The sequence below is a fragment of the Crotalus tigris genome, unplaced genomic scaffold, assembly GCF_016545835.1.
Source record: "Crotalus tigris isolate CLP2741 ecotype Arizona unplaced genomic scaffold, ASM1654583v1 scf7180000017611.44802233496:7321179, whole genome shotgun sequence".
In the NCBI taxonomy this organism is placed as follows: Eukaryota; Metazoa; Chordata; class Lepidosauria; order Squamata; family Viperidae; genus Crotalus; species Crotalus tigris.
The window spans coordinates 2,913,158-2,935,208 of record NW_024096511.1 but is presented as its reverse complement, the minus strand read 5'-3'; the positions used below and the strand labels follow the sequence as shown (position 1 = coordinate 2,935,208).

Sequence of the window (22,051 nt, the reverse complement as noted above, 5' to 3'; positions counted from 1 at the left end):
CAAAACTCCCTTTACTACCCTAGCTCCACATGGGCAAGGCCTGGGAAACCCATCCACATACACAAGGGGGTCTGCTGCCGGCAAGATGGGGCTTACCAGTCTCAATCCATTGAAGAGGTTAGCTTGGAGTCCCATCTCGGGGTGCCAAATTGTCAGAATTAAGTCTTCATCCTGGTTCATCCAAGCCGGGAATAAATAAGAAATATGGAGACTGATTTGGGAAGAAGGTTACAGTTTATTGAAGAAGCAGAAAGATGGTCCTTGCAGGAAGGAGCAGAGGAAAGAGAGAGAGCACATGGGCAGTAGGTTTTTTATACCCTCTCTAGCCTTGTTTGGAATAGTTTCCTGTTCCTGTGGCATGAACCTTGAGGCTGTTTCTGAGTGTTTGTCTAGGCCTTGATATCTGCAGTTTAATCCTATTGTCATATCCTGCTTCCCAGGTGATGGGGCTAATGACTCCTAGAGTTTGGGTGGGGTATGCAGATCTTCTCTTTTGTCTTCTTGATTGCTCTGGCTTCAATTCTCTGATGGTTTTACACCTGCATTCATATGGGGCTAGCTCTTACTTGGGGCAGAGAGATAGATTTGGGCCAGGTTTGGTTTTAAAAAAAGTCCTTTTGAGGAAAAATATATTTTTCTGCCTTATTAATATTTCCTTCTCTGGGCTAACTTCTCTCACATGAAATATAATCATCTCGATGAGCAGTCTAACCAGCATTCAACTACTTGTACCAGGTGCCTAACATAGTTAAAAAGACAATGTATTCAATGTTAATTCAACTCAGGCAAAATCCAATGGACAACCAATTTGATGTAATTTTAAGTTACTAAACTAGAAACCACAAGACCATGAGTTTTCATCCCACCTTGGGTACAAAGCCAGCTGGGTGGCATTGGGCCAATCACTCTCACTCAGCCCCAGAAAGAAGGCAATAGCAAGCCACTTCCAAAAGCAGTCTCCATTTTGTTTATTCCTGGCTTGGACTGGACCCTGATGAAGATTATTTTTTCAACACTACCCTTTCCTGATTCCCATCCATTGTAGTTTCTTTGGTAAGCTTGTTTGTCTCAGTAAGTTTCCACTACACAGCAGATTCAATTTTAATTTTTTCTTTCAATATTGAATTTTGAAGACCATTCACTTATTCCTATCAAATCCCTCCTTTTAATTTTTATTATTCTGAAAGGTCTTCATTATCTTGCTTAGAAAATCTTACAACTATTAATTGTATAATTTTTTCTTTTCTTAAGGTTTTCCTAAAGCGTTTCCTACAGCTTTGGTTAGAGCAGATACACATAGAGGAATACATTGCAGACATGCACAACACGTAAGTCCTATCACCACTAAAAATATCAGGCCAAGAAACAGTTGTCTTAACCATTCCATGTTGGGAAGCCAATTAGTTAACAAACTCCAATCACCCCACATATTTTCATACTTTTATTCAGCAGCTTTTAGCCACTTTCCTGATTTCTTGTGCAATATACATTATTGCTTCATGAATGTCATAAATCCCAGAAACAAATTTTTATCTTCACTTTCCAGACTGCTCTGATGTGTTGTTTTTAATAATCTTAGAATTAGAATCCACCCTCTCATGATTATTACACAGTGTTCCACACCCACAAATTGGTCCACCATCACAACAATAATAGCAGCAGCAGCAACCACATTGACAATAAAAAAGACACACATTTACCACCTAATTCTTACAATTTACAATTCTACATTTTCAGTTTCTAATGGTATGACTTCTGACTCAGTTATTGTTTTTATTTGTAACAAACCACTTTTATTTCTCTCATGAGTCACCACCAACACCTTTGTTCCTCATCTGGGGTCACCTGGAATTCTAATAAAGATGTTCAAAACAGATAGGAGTTCTGGTCCACCACCCATTCAAGTCCTTTTAAATGTGGCTTTCAGTCCTTGTCCTGGAATGACCGTCCAATCTCTTTCAGGTCCAGTCGCCACCTTTGCTCCTGTGTAGTGAGTCCAACCCTTCTTAGCTATCTGGACAGCAGATTCAACAGAGACCCCAGTACTTGTTCTATATACAGCTATTGGTCTCCCTCCTTTGCGGGCTTTAACCCTTTTATTATCTATTTTCCTTTCCCCTCCAACTATAATACATCTTAAACATTTTACCTCCTTTTTCTACCAATTGGACTTTATTTTCTAGACACCCTCAATGCTTTTTCTGCGAAAAAGTTGCTTTCCCATTTCTTGATAATTCCCAGAATAAGATCTGACAAAACTGGGAAGCTACATAAGAATGTATTTGCTTCCACACCTAAAAGTGGAGGAAAGAAGAAAAAAAATCATTTATCTTGTGTCAGGGATAGACTATAGTTGTCCATGGAAGCTCTATCAAAAATTGTCAAATTGTCAGTTATTTGAAGTATTTTTAATCATTTTATATACGTTTTCTTTATATGCCACTGCTTTAGTTAATTTAATATTTCTTTCCCATAACTTTTGCCAATCTTCTAATTCTACATTATATCCAAAGTTCTTTGCCCATGTTATCGTTTCTTTTACTTGTTCTTCCTCCATCTTTAAGTTTAACAGAAATCTATAGAGTTTCATCTGTTTTTAGACACAAACACCTAATACCATTGCAAAGTGGTTTTTTGTTCCCCTCACCACTGACAATAAGAACCATAAATACTTTTGGGAAAGCGACGAGCATTTTATTAAGGGGGTTCAAGATTTTATATGGGGCACAGAAACAAATGACACATACATTTAATATATACGATGAGTCAGAAATAAAAATAAGACATTGATTAGATATGAGAAAAAACAGACCCCCTAAAAAAGCAGCTTGGTGGACGGTCAGGGGCAAAGGGATAGTTCCGTGCGAGTCACAGGCATGCTTGTGAACTCGCACAACTCCATTTGTGCAAGTAGTGGGCATGTGCACCTGCTTCTCATGCAAATGGAGCTTTGCTCACAAGCATGAGCACCCACCACTCACACAAACAGAGCTGTCAGCACATCCTGCTTGCTCAGCTGAGTTTTGAATGGGTCACGGCCTTGGGATTGGGGACCCCTACCCTTAAATATGTTGTATCTTCTCCTTTTCCATTCAAGCTTGTTTCTTTAACATTTGCAACACTCAAGGATTTCAGAATACAACCCTATTGTTTGATTAATGAACCCTGAAAGGGCTAGGAAAAACTTTTCTTAAACTTAAAAAGGAGACATGGATGCCATGCTAAAATCCTAATAACAGCTTTATCAAAATGCTAATCATGCCTAACGTTCCAAGTTACACTATCCTTTCTTTTCCTGCTCAACAGCTTTGTGGTGGAAAGTGAAAAGATGGAAGTTGTTATGAAAAATACCCTGTCTCATATAGAGAAAGGAATAGCATCTGGATTCCCATACATTTTCATGGATGAAGAAAGTTGATTGCATCATTTGAAGCATTCATTTGAATCCTGTGCATGATGGAATATTGATCATTTTTCGCTTTGGCTTTTCTCTTTAGCTACCAGAAATGTTAGAAAATAGACATAATTTCTATGCCAAACACAAAATATTGCCCACGTGAAAGGAAAGCAAATTATGAAGGCCTAGTTCATGGTGTACTGGAGGTGGGGTGTGGAGAGTCTTTTTCATACCATCTTCCAAAAAGAGCTGCCACTAGAAGTGGCTTTGACAGGCCTTTCTCACTAATCATCTGTCCATCGGGCAAAACCTGGACATAAAAAAAAAGTGTACATTTAAAAATCACACATGCAAAAGCTTTATTGGAGAAGGAAGGTGCTTGAAAATACAGACAGCTTAATCACTGAAAATTAAGCACAGCAGCTTCCTATCAGGATTATTATTATTATTATTATTATTATTATTATTATTATTATTATTGTTGTTGTTGTTGTTGTTGTTGTTGTTATTGTTATTGTTATTGTTACTATTATTTTGCTTTATACAGCTTGCCATCTGAGTTGCAAAACAATCCAGTTTCATCAACATCTACTGTTGCCTATTCCAAATAAAGACAGCACCTGGTTACTCACTGATCTTGGAGGGAAAATGGCCTGGTTTGTTTGGAGGCCTCTGTAATTCATAACCCTGGTACTTTGGGGCAAAAATTACAGGTGATATTTGGCAGAGATGTTTTGTCACAAATTACAATATAAACACATAATGGAGAAGAGTTAGAACTCAGTTCAAATATGAAGCTAGACTTGAGGCACAGGGGCTTTCTCAGAACAGGCCTAAATGGACCCTAGATGGCAAATATGACAGAAGTGTCCTTAGCAGAACATGGTCAAATATTCTCTTTATTATAAGCTTAGAAATTAAGAACATAGGGATTCAATTTGCCTTTTGTGACTGAATAATTTAGTATACAACCATAGAGAACAGGCATGGGAGGTCCATGGGCTATTCCAGCCTAATATAGCCTTCCTTAGTTGAAATCCTCACCCCTTCCAGCAAACGCTCTTCCTCATCTACCAGTGTCTTAGCCTCATTGCATCCCAGTTCAGAGGAGGAGGAGAAGTTGGAACTGGGATCATCCAATGGGGATGGCATGTCTTCCCTGGAATGTTTGGGAGGCCAGGGGCTGAAGACAATGCTGTCCCAGGCCCCTGTCCCAGGCCCCGTCTCAGGCATTTGGGAGGTTGGTCAACTGGATGGGGAGCTGCCTGCCCTCACAGACATGGGGGACAGGCAGGGGTGACAATTGGCAGCAGATCCCCTCTGATGAAGAACAACTACCCCCCCCCACTCGATCCAAGGACACAGAGAGAAGAGCAGAGGCAAGCTCAAAGGAGATCTGCGAGCTGCTCGGGAGAAGGTTGCCCTGCTCTTCCTCACAATACCTGGCTTGGGTTGACTTAAGTAGAGGCCAGGGGGAGATTGTCTTTGTCAGGAATGATTATTTACTTTGGCATGCACCCCCCCCCCCCATCTTGGAAAAACATAGCCTTGACTCATGTTTCTGCCAGTGCCTTGCCTTCTGCCTGTGCCTCGTGGACTTGCCTTGCCCTGTGGACCTTGTTGATTCTGGACCTTGTTCCATGAGCTTGCACCTTGGTTTTGTTCCATTATGGCTTTTGTTTGGGGGACTGTGGGTAGTTACCTTCAAGGAAGTTTGGAGTGGAGCCTTACTGGCCATTGCAAGGCCGTTTGTTGTGGAAATTAACAGAGCAATAAAGGACTCTATCGAGGCTTGCCTCTGCCTAGGCAATCTGGGTCATAACACACTATTGGTTTCCCAGTGGTTACTTGCTGGGTACAATGGGTGCAAGTCTTCTTCACTGAGGGAAAATAATACATTGGATGAATCATATGGCAGAGTCATCAACTAGTGATATTAGAAAAAACAGTTACCCTCCATAGAGACTGGTGAAATTGCAGATATGCTTTTAGCATAATCACAACACCATTCTTGTAACTGCATATGTATTTTTCAAGTGGCTTATTTTTTAACTTAAAAATATCTCAAGAAGCCAATATGCTTGTTGAAGTTTGAAACTTACCTTAAATTCTCCAGGAGCCAATTGGGTCCCACTGAGCAGCACTTCAGGAAACACATAATTAGTGTTAAATGAGCCACTGAGGGAAAAGAAATTGAACCTGGTAGCAGCAGTATCAACTCGCTGGCCGCACGATTTCAAGTTTGTGCCATTACACTTCAGAAGTGTGCAGATCTATAGTCAGAGGAGGAAAAAAGGCTTATGTGTGAAAGGAATAAAGTATTATTCAGAAATTTCTAATGAAGGTCGATAGAAGAAGCCACCGGAAAGTCATAAAAATCAGACAAGTAAATTACAGACAAATAAGAAAAGCAGAAGTTGCTAGCTAACCTAAACCGCAAGCAGAGGAAATACAGAAATTACTATAGGAGCCGAGCTTTGTTAACAGAAAATTAGATGGTGATAGATAGGAAGTGCATAAAGGGGCTTCCTGGAACATGGGAGGGACAGTGGTTTTAGGCGGTTAGTTTTATCCAATGATTAGGGAAGGGGCGTTGAGTGCGATAGGGGAGGGGGAAATCTGCATTGGGGGTAGGATATAAAAATGTGTCAAACTGTTCTTAGAGGTGTGGCTGAACTCCTGCGTGTGTTTCAGCTTACCAGGCCTTTGCAAACTCTTCTTTTTGAATAAAATTTTGTTGCTGGAATTCCAAGAGAATTCGTTTGTTTTGGGATTTTGAGCCACGTTCCAAACAACCAGGGGGATCGTCCTGGGATATCCAAATGGTCCCTGGATCCCTGGGAGTGGCCACTCCTAAGGGGACAGGTGCCACACTGATTTTGACGGTCTCCTGAAAGGTGACCACCCCTGGCCTGGTACCGTGAAGAACTGGACACTAAATAGTGGATTCCAGGTACAAAGCAAGTCAGGTCATTTTTTTGGGAATGCCCCGAGGGTCCTGAGGACTGGCAAGAAATACACATAGTTGTGAATATCCTGAGGGTCCTGGAAGACTGGCAAGACATACATACACTAGGTGTGAATATCCCGAGGGTCTGCAGGACTGGCAAGGCAAGGAGGTGGGTCAAGTACCAACTGCCTGGAAACCCTGTGCACAGACCCAAGTAAGAAAATCCGGGCTGAGTGGGAGGGATGGTGTGAATCTGAAGACTTGTGAAGAGGGAGAAAGCAGCGCCCCAAGAGTTGAAGCTAGGCCGGCAAGGCGAGGTGAGAGCGGACTCCTTTAACCGGAAAAGGAGAGAAGCAGCTCGGTGAAGCGTAAGGTGGTCGCACAAGACCGAAAACAATAAGAGAACCAGGCGCCAACCACTGGTGGATAATAGACCTTCCAAGAAGCCACAAAAGGATCAAAGAGGGGACTCCCAAGGTCAGGCCCCTGGGAAAGATCTTGGCTGGGTGGAATCATCCTCCTTATAGTAGAATGGTAAAAGATTTAGATAAAGACCTGATGATTCAATATTGTTATTTTATTTGGGAACAAAAACAGATAGATGAGGGAACTCAGTGGCCACAGTTAGGTAGTTTTAATTATTTTATGTGCCAATCCCTATATGAATATGTATTTGCTAAAAAGGAAAAGGGGATAAGGTGTCCCCTGGAAAGTCCCTTAGGGTAAGGTTGGCAGAATAAACTATATACTTCAGGTAAACGTAAAAGTATTATGATAAAGTATTGCTGTTTTAAATGCTAGCAGGATGGGATGGAAAATAGACCTGGGATAAGAATAAAAGTATCATGACTCAATATTGTTATTTTGAGTGACCAAGAAATCCTATTAAAAGCACTAGTGCATTTTGCTTAAAATATGGAAGTTTTTAAAAATGGCTATATCAAGTACTAAACATATAGGTTAATAAAAGAAGTTTATATGCCTGTTGGATCCCAGGCAATATATAGTCCATTTTTGTTAGAGGAATGTGGAGGTAGTATATGTCTGTCTGTCTGTGTTGTGTCTAATAATAATAATAAATTAAAAGGCCTTATTTAAAAAGAAACAAAGAGATTTACTGGAAAAAGAAAAAAAGGAGCCCATTGGCTTGTGTACAACTCCTTGAAATTATAATAATAGTTATTGGTTTGTCAGGAGAAAGCATGAAATAAAATATCTGTATGTGAAAGTGTTTATACAAGCAGTTTGAATGGAAGTGAATGTGTGGGTATGCTGCTCCTGTGTCTCTGTGTGTGTATGTGTGAGTTTCTCCCCCCATCCCAGACTGTGAAAGAAACAGTAAACTGCAGATTTTTTTTTGCTATAAAAGTGAAATGGAAAGGCAATAGCAAGTGTTTGCATGAGAAGAGTCCCATGGAGGATATGTGAGACAATTTGTGGAAAATGCATGTGAAGAAGAAAAAAACATTTTGTTACTGGTGAGATTTTTTGTGTAATTTCTTCTTCTTTTCCTGTCTCTCCCCCCACACGCCCAGCTGGCTATGTTGCTTTAAGAGTGAGAGAGACAGAAAGGAAAAAAAGGGGGGGGGGTCTGATCTTTTTAACAATTTTTTTTCCTGCATAGAATTCTGGTTTGAGGAAGGTGGGGTGGATGTGAAATTTAATACCCATTCTTGAAATAAGAAATAAGGTTACTTTTTTTAAATAAATGAAATATGAGAAGAACTTGAATACACCTATATATCCATCAACCAAAAGATATGACTCTGAATTGTTTTGCTTAGATTGTAAACTTAATGGAAATTTGTTTCCTTCTAATGGAATCTGATTAAATTGGAATTTGACTAAATTTATATTAAAAGCAAAGAATTGATACTAGAGTTTGATACAAAACTATTTCAGTAACTCAGAATATCTTATTAAGCTTGTTTATTTATTTATTTATTTTGTGGAGTTGCTTTTTGTTGTTGTTTTACTTTTTTATGTTTTTATGTCTGTGTGCAGGACACATTGATAAAAAAATACTTAAGAGAATTGAAGGAATTGTAATTCAACCCTTGTTTAAAACGAAGGAGTTGAGAAAATTTTTGAGATTATAAATGAGCTATGTTGTTTTGAATAAAGATTTGTATGCAAACTAACTCAGGCAGAGTTTGGTGAGCGCTCCTTTGTTGGCTCTTTACTAAGCAATTTGTTTGTAAATACGGACAAAGGAATGGCTAGGGGAGGAATAATTGATACTTTTCTATGGTTAATATATGATTAGTTAATATATGATATGTAAACAAGTAAATAAAATGCTCTATAACATCTAGTCATCCAGAATTATAAGAAAAACAGCCCATTCATAAATACTTACGCATTAAAATTATTTTAACTTCCATTTCTTCAGCTGAAAAGATTCCCAGAGGGATTCATACAGCCTCAAGCAATATAGGACAGTCTATGTTCAGAAGGTTGAAAAAACTAAAAGAAAAAGAGTGAAAGAGCAAAAAGGCAAGTCCTTCAATATTATTTTGTAATCCATCTTTTAAAAATTGTATGGCATATTACTCTAGCACAGTGGTTCTCAACCTTTTTAATGCCGTGACCCCCAACTGGTAGTAAGTTGAGGACTACTCAACCGGTCATAAGTCGAGGACTACTCAACTGGTGCAGCACCGTTTGCAGAAAGGGACTTTTGGCAGGCTCAGCAGGGCAGAGACAGCCTGGACAATTCCTAGTGGCTTTTGAAAGCCAATAGAATTAGACTTTATTCAAGAGAGTCTATTCTATTGGCTTTCAAAAGCCAATAGAATAAAAGGGAGTAGCACAGCTAAGGAAAAGGGAAAAAAAATATGGTGGACTGCATTGTTTGGCGACCCCCGTGATATGGTCATTTGACCCCAAATGGGGTCCCGACCACAGGTTGAGAACCACTGCTCTAGCAAGTCTCTCAGGATCCATTGACTCTTTGAGATATAATGAAGCTATTAAGCATAGTTTGTATTTTATTTCAATCTTTTTGCCTAGAAAAGGATTGTTTTATGAGAACTGCCAAGTTTCATAGAGTGGTTATGACTAAACATGTCTGTTTCTAGAACAGTGCATGTTACACCCCAGCTCTGTGAACTGCATTGGTTGCCAGTTTGCTTCCACACCCAATTTCAACCTTTAAAGGCCATCTTGGCATGGGACCCGGTTATCTGAAGGACCACCTCTCCCCAATTATATCAGCCCAGTCCATCATTTCGGAAGGCCCTCAAGACCTAGTTATGTTATCAGGCCTGAGGCTCACAGGGAACCAGAGATTAGTTTAAATAGCTTCATTGTTGAGGTGATCATTTTTATCCTCTCTTTGCCTAGGTTTATTTTATATTTGTTTTTATACTATTCATTTCCTAATGTAAATCTCTCTCTCTCTCTCTGTGTGTGTGTATGTGTGTGTTTGTGTGTTATGTGTGTGTGATCTCATTGTTGTATACCACCCAGAGTCACTTATGGCAGCTATACACATGTAATAAATTAAATATGGAGAAAAGATGGAAGAACAGTCTTTGTGTGGGTATTTTTTTATATTTGTTTTTATACTATTTATTTCTTAATGTAGATTTGTGTGTGTGTGTGTGTGTGTGGTGTGTGTGTGTTTGTGTGTATGTGTAAAACCCTGATGGCTTTTTCATGCTGAAAGTTTTTTTTCCCTTCAATTCATACAAAGTACTTTTTCATACAAAGTTTCCCCTACTTTTCATTCAGTAGAAAGTACTCAGCCATACCCTGGTAGGCAACGAAGCAGATGTTTCAGGCATCTGATACTAATGCTGAACGTCAAAGAAACTATTTTGATGTTGAATTTATTAACTGCCGCAAGGTTATTAATAGGTTTATATTGGAAGAAAGATTCTTTGCCTACTTTAGAAGAATGGGTATTTAAAGTATCTAGTTTTGCAGAGATGGCAAAAATTTCTGCCTATTTAAAGGATCATACACAAGAAAGATATATCACTGTATCGAGAAGATGGATAGATTATATTCAGAAAAAGTATGGAACTAAAAAGTTTCATTTATTTTATGAATGAATATTATAGTAAACATTACAGAGAATTGTCTTATAGGCTATTGGAGTTAAAGGTTAAGTATGATATTTTTTTTCTCCTTTTTTATTATTATTTTTTTTCTTTTTTCTTTTTTCTTTTTCTTTTTCTTTTTTCTTATTATTATAAATCCTTTTAATTATTAACCCTGTATTCTGCTCTGGGAAGTGAAGGGAGGGGGGTTGGGGGTGGGAGGGAGGAAATGTGGGGGGGGTAAGTGTAATATAGATAATGGTTGCTTATAGGGGTGCGGCCTGGGCACTCCCCTGATGCTGCGTTCATGGGTTTGATAGGGATGAGAGGTGGGCAAGTGTAGAGAGGAAGTAGGGTAGGGAGAGGAGAAGGGGAGGGGAAGAGAGTAGGATGGGAGGTGAGAAAGAGGAGGGAAGTAGGGAATGTTTTAAGAGAGGGTGGACGCGGCCTGGGGGGAGTGCGCAGGTCGTAATAATGTTTATTTTATCTTAAAATTGTATTGTATACTTTTTTTTATAATGTTTATATGGAAAAAATAAAAAACTTTCATTAAAAAAAAGCTATTTGGCTTTTGCTGCACTTTCTAAATAGCTTGCTGCCTTCCACTGTATAAAAATGCCAGTAAGAAGGACAGTTTAGCTGGAAATGTAATTGTTGACAATATACCTTAATCAGAACAATACCCTGGTCCAGTTCAGATATGGATCCCTACTCTTCTCCTTTCCATAAATGAAAGTCCCACAACCCATCATACCTCATTGAGTCTTTTACCTGCAAATAATATTCTCCTTCAATCACATGAAGCCCATCAAAAACACCCAAAGCATAAACTTCATCCTTTTGCTTCTCTGCCATACTGTAGTTCAAATAGCAGCAGAGGTTTTTCTGGCAGACCGTATAGTTTCCTGCTTCTTGTGATAGTTCCGTAAAGGTGAAATTATCAAAATAGATACTGTTGTGAAATACTGGGCTCCGTGGTGAGAAATGTTGAAGCCCTGATGCATACAAGCTCCAGTTGAAAGGGGGAGGGTAGTTGGGAGAAAGACGGGGACGTGCTTCAATTTCTGCAAGTAAGAGTTTGCCATCCTGGCTTTCCATATCAAAGTAATATGCCTGTGGGCCATTGGGTGTAAAAATGCCACTCCCTGTGAAGACAAAAGAGATGGACAGATCTGTTCATTGTTCTACTGGTAGATCGCAACAATAAAGAAGTTACTTGTAATGCAGCTTGTCAAGTACTTGCTAGAAACTGGCCTGAACCTGAAACAAACCCAGATTCCAATACAAGAGGCCTGGATTTTGAACATGGATTGACTCAGAATTCAAATCCTGCTCAGTTCAGAAATCTATTTCTTAAACAACTGTTCAGTTTCCTCGTGCAGCTGAAGGGGCTGCTTGGTATTCCTTAGACAAGGAATAGCAAAAGGAATGCAGGCAGTCCTCACTTACTGTCAGCAGATGGGACCAGAAACTCTGTTGTTAAGATGATGCAATCATAAAGTGAAATAGCTCATGACTGTGCCTATCTTCATCAGTTCATCAGTTCCAGCTGTGATCATTAAGCAAATGCTATATGGTTGTTAAGCGTGACCTCACATGATCTCCTTCTAGCTTCCCCATTGACTTTGCTTTCAGGAAGCCAGCAGAGAAAGTTGTAAACAGTGATCACAGTTCCCTGCAACATTGTAATTGTCAGCCAGTTATCAAGTACCCAAATTATAACTTCAAACGGTTGCTGAATAAGTGATTGGTAAGTGAGGACTAATGAAATGCATTCAATCTTGCCTTTGAAGAAAGCCACTTGTGACTCTCTCCCATGTATCCAAATGGATACAGAAAAGTCATAAGAAATATCTGTGGAGCAATAATTTCAGAAACCTAGAAAATCATGCAGCCACAAATTTCAGGAAAATAGTATTTTTATGCTAATTTCAAAAGTGATGTGGTCTGATATGGGATATATTTTTGTCAGCTTTTTGATTCTCCTGGAATAATAGTAATAATAAAGGATGTTCTCGCAAGTTTTAAAAAAGGTGTTTTTTTGTCCATCTAATTTTTTGCTCCACAGCTTTAGCCAGTCCCTGAATTCATTTTTCTATAGCCCTTATAGTGTCCTCTAATTGAGCCACTGAATCTTATTACTGTGGCTGATAAAAATCAAAAACACAGTTTTTCTAGTGGTTCTATATTTTAATATAGGAACGATACATAATGCACCTTAATATTAAATAACACTCTACAAAGAAAGTCCTAGACTTATCCTTGTTTGTGTGGTGCCTCTTTATATGTTTATGCAATTGCCTTATCTAAAACAAATAAGGAATTAAGATCTGGAGTCAACAGGAGATTGTTTGTCCCTGGATGACTGAATTACTTTAAAGAATAACAAAGGCATTTTGAAGTATGACACCAAAATCATCTTGGCTTGTTCATAATCTAGATTTGGCTAGAGCAATTTTCAAATGAAATTATTTAACAATCAGGCAGTTTTATAAAACAGGAGTGAGTTTAAGCTAATTTCTTCCAACTCCTCCCTCTCTGTGTTTCTCTGGCTTTGTCCCCATTGTGCTTACTCATTTCCCTTCTTACTCTTGACATCCTGTCAACATTGTCTCCACAGTATTATGCTGAGTCACTTCAAGTTGCTGTTTTCCCATTTATGTTTTGCTATATAGTTTATTTATTTAAAACATTTATACTGCCATACATCTAATAAACAACTCTGGGCGACTCCCAATCAAAAGTTAGAACAGCATAATAGCCATATTAAAACTATAAAACTAAACAATAAAAACACTGAAAGCAATGAAAGCCTGACGCCAAATCAAATGTGTCACACCATCTCTTATCATTGAATGCTTATCAGCAATAACTAATTTTGTTTTCCATTGTGTTTGCTTATATATTATATGCTTATTTTATACATTTTGGTAAGCCTCAATAAATCACAGCAGTTGGATAGATTCCCATCACATGCTAAGCCATGGTTCCAAAGCATTACAGCTGAGTACACACAGCATGTAAAGTAAGACAAACAAACCACCTTATGATTTTCTGTGAGGTGTGAAGCCGATCATTAGTATGTATTCATTTATATGTATTACGCATATTAAGATCTAATTTTAAACCAAGTATATAAAGATTGTAATTACCAGTAATGTCCAAGCTGGGTTTGTGTATATTAGCCGCAAGGATATTCACATGCATTCCCATTGCCCAGGCTGAGTAATATTGAACAGCAGACAAAAGGGGTAGAGTATTTAACCAAGCAGTTGGGAAAAGAATGGTGTCCACCTTGAACTTTTCTACCAATGAGATGGCAGGTTCACGAAAGTTAAGCATATCAGCACAAGTGAAAACACCAAACTTCCCAAAGGAGGTGTTGAAGTTGACAAACTGTGGCTCCTTCGCAAAATTGAAGTGGATTTCTGAGGCAAAAAGGTTGTACTGTTTATAAAAAGGGGAGGGAGGGGGGAGGGAGGGAGGGGAGAGAGAGAGAGAGAGAGAGAGAGAGAGAGAGAGAGAGAGAGAGAGAGAGAGAGAGAGAGAGAGAGAGAGAGAGAAATTAGAAGAAAATTATTTCACTAAAAATACGGGAAAAAACATGTGATGCTGATGTTTTCTAGTAGATATTTGTACTTTATTCCTGTCCTTTACAATGTTACGAAAAAAACAAACAGGGAAAACAAAAGTCCAGATAACAACTGGATTTTATATTCTCAAAACAAAGAGGTTAACCATTGAGTGTTTCATGATCCAAGTAGCACCTGTAGCAATTCTTGCTCCTTGAAGCTCTTATGGAACTTTTAATTCAAACAAAGCAGCATTACTTTATATTTTGTCTGACTGATAGGGCTATCGTGTTTAGACAGCAGCTAATGGACATTACATTTGAAGCCTAGATTAGTCACTCTAGAAATAGTTACCTTGTGATAACGGGCCAGAAACTTTCCTTCTGCATCATAAACAACATTGGTATTGTATTGATAGCGACCATCACTGGGACACTTAGGATCACTGGAGTTACATGTTTTCTTGTCCCCCATGTTGGCAACCACATAGATGCCATAGTTCTTTGCCATGCAGCTAAGCCTTTTCTGCACTGGGGTAAATCCAAACCTAAAATTGAAAGGAAAAATTTAATGAGAAAGGCAGTATCTAGAAATCTGGTAGATCGATCAACAGTACACAGACACTAGCTTTTTTTTTATTGAAATTTTTTATTTTTTAACATACAAACATAAAAATACAATAAAATTTTAAAGTAAAATAAATTCATAAGCAACCATTGTCTATACTACCTTTACCCCCCCTTACCCTCCCACCCACCCCCAACCCCCCTCCCTTCACTTCCCAGAGCAGAATACAGGGTTAATAATAACAAAATTTATAATAATAAAAAAAGAAAAGAAAAAAAAGAAAAAAGAAAAGAAAAAAAATGTCATAATTAACCTTTAACTCCATAACCTATAAAACAATTCTCTATAATATTTAATATTCATTCATAAAATAAATGAAACTTTTTAATTCCATACTTTTTCTGAATATAATCTATCCACCTTCTCCATACAATAATATATCTTTCTTGTGTATGATCCTTTAAATAAGCAGAAATTTTTGCCATTTCTGCAAAACTAGATATCCATTCTTCTAAAGTAGGCAAAGAATCTTTCTTCCAGTATAAACCTACTAATAACCCTGCTGCAGTTAATAAATTCAACATCAAAGTAGTTTCTTTTTCATTTAAGTCAACGAAAATACCAAGTAAAAATAGTTGAGGAGTAAACTTTATCTTTCTTCTAAAAATCTTTTGAATGTTCCACAGTACACAGACACTAGCTTGATAAATGAATTCTTGCTGAGCTAGGATAAGGCAGGAAGAAAGGGAGAAATTAGAAGCAGCAGGCAGGAGAACTCAGCAGGATAAATTATGAAAGCAGCATTCTATCATCCTGATGCACATTTTGCCCCCTTTGCGTGTGCATCTTGTTCTTGCATGCCTCAGTGGTGGGATTCAGCCGGTTTGCACCAGTTCGGCAGAACTGGCAGCTAAGTTTTTGCTGCCTAGGCCCAGAATGGACTTCCGGAAGTGGCATCCACACAGAGAACCAGTTGTTCACGTATTTGAATCCCACCACTGGCGTGCCTTCATCAAAGGGATGGAGCTTCTGTCATGCAATTGCTGATTTTCATTTTGATGAAAGCCCCTGATTCTGCAGATCCCTTTGTTCAGAAGTATCAACAGCCTTAAAGAGATCTTTTTTCTTTTTTTTAATAAGAAAACAAATGAAGAACATATTTTCAAGGAAATCTTAAGCAAAAATGATATATGGACATCTTACTATCAATATATCAATGGTGGCTAGAAAAGTGACCCCAAAAGAAGAGGCAAATTTATTATCTGTGGCTGATTCATATTTTGTATAACTGTTTGTCTTCATAATATATATCAAGATTGGGGCTTGTATATTCTTTTGCAGTATGTACATATTCTACATTCTACTAAAATTCTCATCATGATCTGGGAGAAACATTGCATTAGTCTGCCAGTACAGTAGTTCTAGATTGGCAATTGTTAAAATTTCTAGTCAGGCCGTCCTGATGGAGGAATTCTGAGAGTTGCAAGACCCATACTTCTGAATGACACTTGGCCTTTGGTCAGGTCACAGCTGACCAGTATTCTAGGGTTAACTAATATTATAACATTCCTGACAGCCCTAAGACAGAACTGGCTGTGACCTTGCTATAAATCAGGGGTCTTCAAACTTGGCCCTTTTATGACTTGTGGACTTCAGCTCCTAGAATTCCTCAGCCAGAATATATAAATATTCATCCAAACTGTTGAGATTCAGTTACTCATCTCAGCTGAGTGCAACATTTTATTTAATATTATAAATAAAATATTTCTCTGTAAATAATAAAATGGTGACAAGCTGATGATTTTTTTTTTGAAGGATTAGTTGCACTGAGGCCATATAGTTTGGATTGTAACAGTGGTGTGCTGAAGCTGATTTGTATCCGCTTTCTGGAATTTTGCCAGCCAATTGAGAACACAGCCGCCATGCCTAGTGTGCCAATCAGCTGTTCCACAGTTAGGGGTTTGGCAGTGGTAATGAAACCAGCAGAGCTGGTTCTTAAACATTTTAACAGCACATCACTGCCAGTAAATGACCAACAATGTAAAACAGGGAATGTCTGCTGCTGTTATTTAATTAATAAAGTGACTCAAATGCTTGACTGTGCCTGGTAGGGATTTGTTTTACCCTGTGAACTCTGATGAGGCAGGTAGGGTGTTCTCTGATGTGAGCTCTGCTACCTCTGGCTTCGATACATACTCCTAGCTTCTTCAAGTGGCTGGGGAGGGAGCTGGATCGAGGACAAGGATAGGCAACTTTGGTTCTTTTATGACTCGTGGACTTCAACTCCCAGAATTCCTGAGCCAGCTGTGCTGAGGGGAAAGGGAGAGGTTTCCAAGCTGAGCCATGCTGGCTCAGGAATTCTGGAAGTTGAAGTCCACAAGTCATAAAAGAGCCAAGGTTGCCTACTCCTGATCTAGGAAGTACTTGATACCTCATTAAAAGAGGGGATCATATTGCTCATCGCCTTGAAGATGGCAGTGGAGTGGTCCCTGCTGAAGAGAATTTCCCTGGGTGCAACCATACCGGACAATTACTGTCCTACCTCCACCCTACTTTTTTCAAGGAAAGGCTGCTGGGAAGGTGGTAGGGTTTGAATTACAGAGTGCCCTAAAGGGAATAAAATATCTGGACTCTTTTTGTGTCACAATTCAGACCAGGGCATCAGACGGAGAAACGCTTAGTTGTTCTGGTGGATGATATCTCTGGTGGATGACATGGACTGGAGAAATATGCCCTTTCTAAACCAACTCCTGTTTTGATTCCATTGAACATGGGATGCTTTTGAATTGTCTGCAAGAGTTAGGAATAAAGAATATTTTTCTACAATAATTCTGATCCATTCTAGTTAGGTAACAGCAGCTGTGGGTGGCAGGGAACTGAAGTCAATTCAGTGAACCCAGCATTGCAGATTGGGCCCTATCACCATACTTTTTAACTTCTGCATAAAATTGTTGGAAGAGGTTACCCATTGCTTTGGATTGTTTCAGTGGTATAGAAAGCAATGAAAATAACCTTGATGAATATATGCAGAAGCTATTGCTTAGGCAAAAGGGGCTGAAATATTTTTAATCAGAATGTCCAGATGATATTTGGAAATTGTTTAGACAGATACTCCTTGTTATGTCCTGGGCCGGCAGGCACAGGCTGTAGCGACTGGCCCAGGCAAACCATGTGGATGCCCGGGACAAGAAAGGCTGCTTCCAGCCTTTGCAATGATTGGCCAGCAAGGTATTGTGCTTCCTGGGACAAGAAAGGCTGCTTCCAACAAACCCCACACATAATATCCCCCCTGAATGCTGAGGTGGTCTATCTTCCTGTCTGCATATGACCATGCACTGGTTCACAAGCCAGGCAAAGAAATGGGTCATGCAGATGGTCTCAGCAGGTTGCCATTACAGCAGATAGAGGCAGATCCAGCACCTGCCCATCGCATCCTGTCTATTCAGGACTTGCCTGAATCTCCCCTCAGTGCTAGGGATGTGGCTGCAGAAACAGCCACCGATCACACGCTAACACGCGTGCTGACTTGGGCATTGTCTGGATGGCCTGACACATGTCCAGGCTCAGAATTCCAGAGCTTCTGGCAGAGGAAGCATGAGATTTCCACCTTCAAGGGGTGTGTCCTATAGGGTAGCTGGGTAGTAATCCCAACCTCATTGAGGACTAGAGTCCTGCAGTCTCTGCATGAGGGACATGCGGGAATAGTCTGGGTGAAGGCATTAGTGCGCAGCCATCTTTGGTGGCCTGGGCTCAACAAAGATGATGAGGCCCAGGTCCACAGGTGCACTGTCTGTCAACAGTCAAGGCCGGAGATGCCCCAGGCCCCAGTTCATAGGTGAGAAGAGACTCATACCCCATGGTCGAGGGTCCATATCAACTATGCTGGGCTCTTTCAGGGACAATTCTTCTTAATTCTCATGGGCAGCCATTCCAAGTGGCTAGAGGTCATGCCTGTCTCCTCCACTACCACTGCTAGGACCATCCAGGTGCTGAGAGAGATCTTTGCCGCACATGGACTTCCCGATGTCCTTGTCTCCGACAACGGGCCCCAATTCACGTCGTTTGAGTTCAAGGCATTCCTCCAGGCCAACATGATCCAGCATGCCACATCAGCACCGTTCCATCCAGCTTCCAACGGCCAGGCTGAATGAATGGTGCGCACAACCAAGGATGCCTTAAAGAGGATCACTCACAGGACCTGGCATCACAGGCTAGCGGACTTTCTTCTGTGCCACCGCACCACACCTTGCACAGCTACTGGAAAGAGCCCAGCTGAACTCCACTGGGGTCGCCGCCTCATCACAAAACTGGACAGATTGCACTCAGACCGGGTGGCTTCACAGGTGTCACAGCCGTGGGCACCTAGGAGACTACAAGTGGGAGATCCGGTCTGGGCAAGGAACTATGGACCAGGATGTATCTGGGTCACAGCAGTGGTATGCAAGGCCTCTGGGCTGCTGTCATACGAAGTGGCCTTGGATGATGGTCGTGTGATCCAATGTCTCATTGACCAACTGCACTGGAAGCTTCCCAGCAACTCTTCCGCTCCTAGCTCTGCTATTTGGGGGGAGGAGGACCACAATTACGATTGTGGACCATGGTCTCTCCAACATCCCCAGGCTTCAGCTACTGCTCCAAACAGGGAGTCCACAGAAAGGGGGTTCGCCATGGAGGCAGCTCCAGCCTCCGGCATTCAGGCCACTCCAGCTGCTGGTCTAGGGCTCAAGGGACAGTGCTCTCAAGAGGAGTCCAGTGGGGACTTGGGGAATTTCACCCCACCACTGGACTTGGGGAATTCTACCCCCCCCCCCCAGGAACCCTGGCTTGGATTTAGCAGATCCAGCCAGTCAGCAGCAGGCGAGCTGGCAGGCCAGGCACATACTCTGGCCATGAGAAGATCAGGGCAGTCCAGAGGTCCTCCCAAATACTTACACAACTATGTACAGTCCTTGTCAGTTCATGGGCAGGCCTGGTAGTCTGGGTTAAGTAATCCAGCTCAAGGGGAGTGGGGAGCATGGCGATAGCAAGACTGTAGTGTTGTGTATAGATAGATGCAACGTATGCAATGTAATGGAGTGTGGAGTATTTAAAATAATAAGTGTGCCTTATTATTTTAGCCAAGGAGGGAGAGGTGTTATGTCCTGGGCCGGCAGGCACAGGCTGCAGCGATTGGCCTAGGCAGACCATGTGGATGCCCGGGACAAGAAAGGCTGCTTCCAGCCTTTGTAATGATTGGCCAGCAAGGTATTGTGCTGCCTGGGACAAGAAAGGCTGCTTCCAGCCTTTGCAATGATTGGCCAGCAAAGTATTGTGCAGGGGGGCTATAAAAGGGGGATGCACCATTTTAAAAGCTGTTCTGTTGGTGTTGCAATAAAGGAGACTGTTGGAACTCATTGCTTTGTCTCAATGCCTCTTTTCCTGAAACAGAACACTCCCCACTTCACTAGAGTGTAAGAAGGGGGAGGTAGTACCCAACAATTAGATTTGCAAGATTCTATTATTATAACCAATCTCAATAAAAGTATCCTGAGCTTTCCTGTGAAGTTGATTTTATGGTCTGGTCTACCTAGTGAGGCTGACACCTTTACTGATGATATCCACATATTTCCACCCAGAGCCAGTCCATAAGGCCAGTGGACTCTTGATCTGGTGTTTACAGGCTGTGGGGACTTGCTGGGACAAAGCAGGCTGAAGTTGAATTCCACCAAGACAGGAATGTTGTTTGTTCAGAAAACCGCTTAGCTCTGTGTCTACTTGGGTAATAGTATTCAGACAGGGTAGCACTCTCCCAAGGAAATTAACTCGATTTTTTATAGAGAATTAGGCTCTCAGATACACAAAAGTGCAGTAAACAAGGAAATTAACATAGCTATGTTAGTGGGAAAATCTATTGCCGTACTGCCACCTAGTGATATAAAACTGGACAACTGCCTATCAATTCAGTCTGGTACAATATATTTTTAGAACTCCATTAATTCTCAACATAAACCAATAAAAGAAATCCACAAAATGTGTATGAACATTTCCTCTTAGAGATTTGTTTAATATGGAAATATACTTCCCAAAGAACCCAGCGTTGATAAATTTAAATACAGAAACGTAGGGTTATTATTTTTTTTAAAAAATGAGAAATCAAATTTCACTGGGAATCACTTGCAAAACTCACATTTTAAGAGCATTTCCTAATTGCATGTGCTATCTTACTCAAATAAAATTCAATAAAAGCATACTAAAACATTATACATAGATTTGGTTATATATGAGGTAAATAAAGCTGTGTGCCTATTCTTAATTATCCAACAAGCTATAATTCTGCCTTTACAGTACAAATGCAAATTGGAATCACTATTGTGTACACAGAAGAGCATTAGAAAAACCCGCTGTTAATTCACTGTAAGAATGGAGAAGTGTGCTTGTAAGTAACTGAGACTCATTATACTACTTTGTGTATCAAACGTATTTGTTAAATTTATATGCCATCCATCACACTAGCCACTCTTCACCTTCAAGGAGATTCTACTTAGACTTGATAAGATTACCTTTCTGGATTGTCGCACGGAATCCAGTTTACTTCAGGATCTGGTATATCCTCAAGATAGGGATAAAGTGTTTCCCGAGTAAAGACCCACCCATAAATGCCATCTTCAGGGGTCACAATGATGCGGGCTCCCTACAAAAAGAAAGAAAAAAGAAGAAGAATGCTGTTCAATTAATAGATTTCACTGCTTCCAAGAACAGACAGTGGAACTTCCTATCCCTGCATCTGTTGGTACCTGTTCAGCAGCTGTTTTGATGGCTTCTTCTAAGATGTCTAGATTTCTGTTCATTAAATTCAGGGCTTCTTCTGGAGATACAAGTTTTGGGGTGGGTCCAGTAAGTATAACAGCATGCTCATAGACAGCAGCAAGGAATGTTTCCACAGCAGAAGCCCCAAGAACAACCCCAGTCAGGAAGACAACCCAAAGATGACGCTGGAAGGCAGCCATGCTTACAGAACCTAATTCTCGCTCAGTATGAAACAAAATGGGAGGTCTCTTTAAGTTAATAAGAAGGGAGGGATGGAGTTATTTGGTGAGTGACAATTTTCCTGTTACATCACCAGCTACTCTAGGAGAAGAGTATATTGTGAAACACAGTGATCATCCCATTATATCCTTTGTACCCAGACTTCCTGAAACTAGAATTATCTTTGTTAAGAAATATATTAAAAGAGACAGAAACAGCGTTCAGTTCCTGAAATTAAGTCAGTCTCACCACCCTAACACTGTGACTGGGAAATTCCCTATTCAGGTTTCGAAGACACTTGGTAGAAAAAGTCAACCAGGTATTCCACAATCAGACCAGAAACATAACTTTTCCTTAAAAATTACCAGAGATAATAGGTAATGCTATAGGGGTCTGTTAAGCCAGTGGATCCTAAATTTCAGTAAATTTCAACTTGTTCCACTCTTGGAAGTCTAAAATGTATGTTGACTTCTTTGACCCTATGAGCTTTGGTATGAATGCATTCTGTTTCTTC

At 40.2% G+C, this 22,051-nt stretch overlaps 1 protein-coding gene across 4 annotated transcripts; it reads right to left on the bottom strand.

The window, feature by feature from the left end:
- Positions 1 to 2,669: 2,669 nt before the first annotated feature.
- On the bottom strand, positions 2,670 to 22,041 carry LOC120299250 (pantetheinase-like). Of its 4 annotated transcripts, XR_005554368.1 has the most exons (8): positions 21,306 to 22,041; positions 21,072 to 21,202; positions 14,320 to 14,512; positions 13,546 to 13,840; positions 11,165 to 11,538; positions 5,500 to 5,670; positions 5,100 to 5,277; positions 3,582 to 3,707 (listed from the first exon to the last, which is right to left on the bottom strand). XR_005554368.1 is itself a non-coding variant. In XM_039323877.1 (7 exons), the coding sequence occupies exons 1-7, from the start codon at positions 21,516 to 21,518 to the stop codon at positions 3,588 to 3,590; spliced, it is 1,497 nt and encodes a 498-aa protein (XP_039179811.1). In that variant the 5' UTR covers positions 21,519 to 22,041; the 3' UTR covers positions 2,670 to 3,587. The 4 variants fall into 4 exon arrangements, 2 of the variants coding, with proteins under 2 accessions (XP_039179811.1, XP_039179827.1); XM_039323877.1 differs by lacking the exon at positions 5,100 to 5,277 and having other exon boundaries at positions 2,670 to 3,707; XR_005554369.1 differs by lacking the exons at positions 3,582 to 3,707; positions 5,100 to 5,277 and adding an exon at positions 8,707 to 8,813 and having other exon boundaries at positions 5,535 to 5,670.
- Between the last annotated feature and the right edge of the window lie 10 nt (positions 22,042 to 22,051).

Bases quoted from the DNA above. Each gene is read 5' to 3' on its own strand.
- LOC120299250 (XM_039323877.1), bottom strand. From the start codon at position 21,518: ATGGCTGCCTTCCAGCGTCATCTTTGGGTTGTCTTCCTGACTGGGGTT. The intron at 11,539-13,545 runs GTAATTACAATC...TTGTCTTCACAG, and splicing joins ACCCAGCTTGGACATTACTG to GGAGTGGCATTTTTACACCC. The intron at 5,671-11,164 runs GTAAAAGACTCA...CTCTGACTATAG, and splicing joins AAGGAGAATATTATTTGCAG to ATCTGCACACTTCTGAAGTG.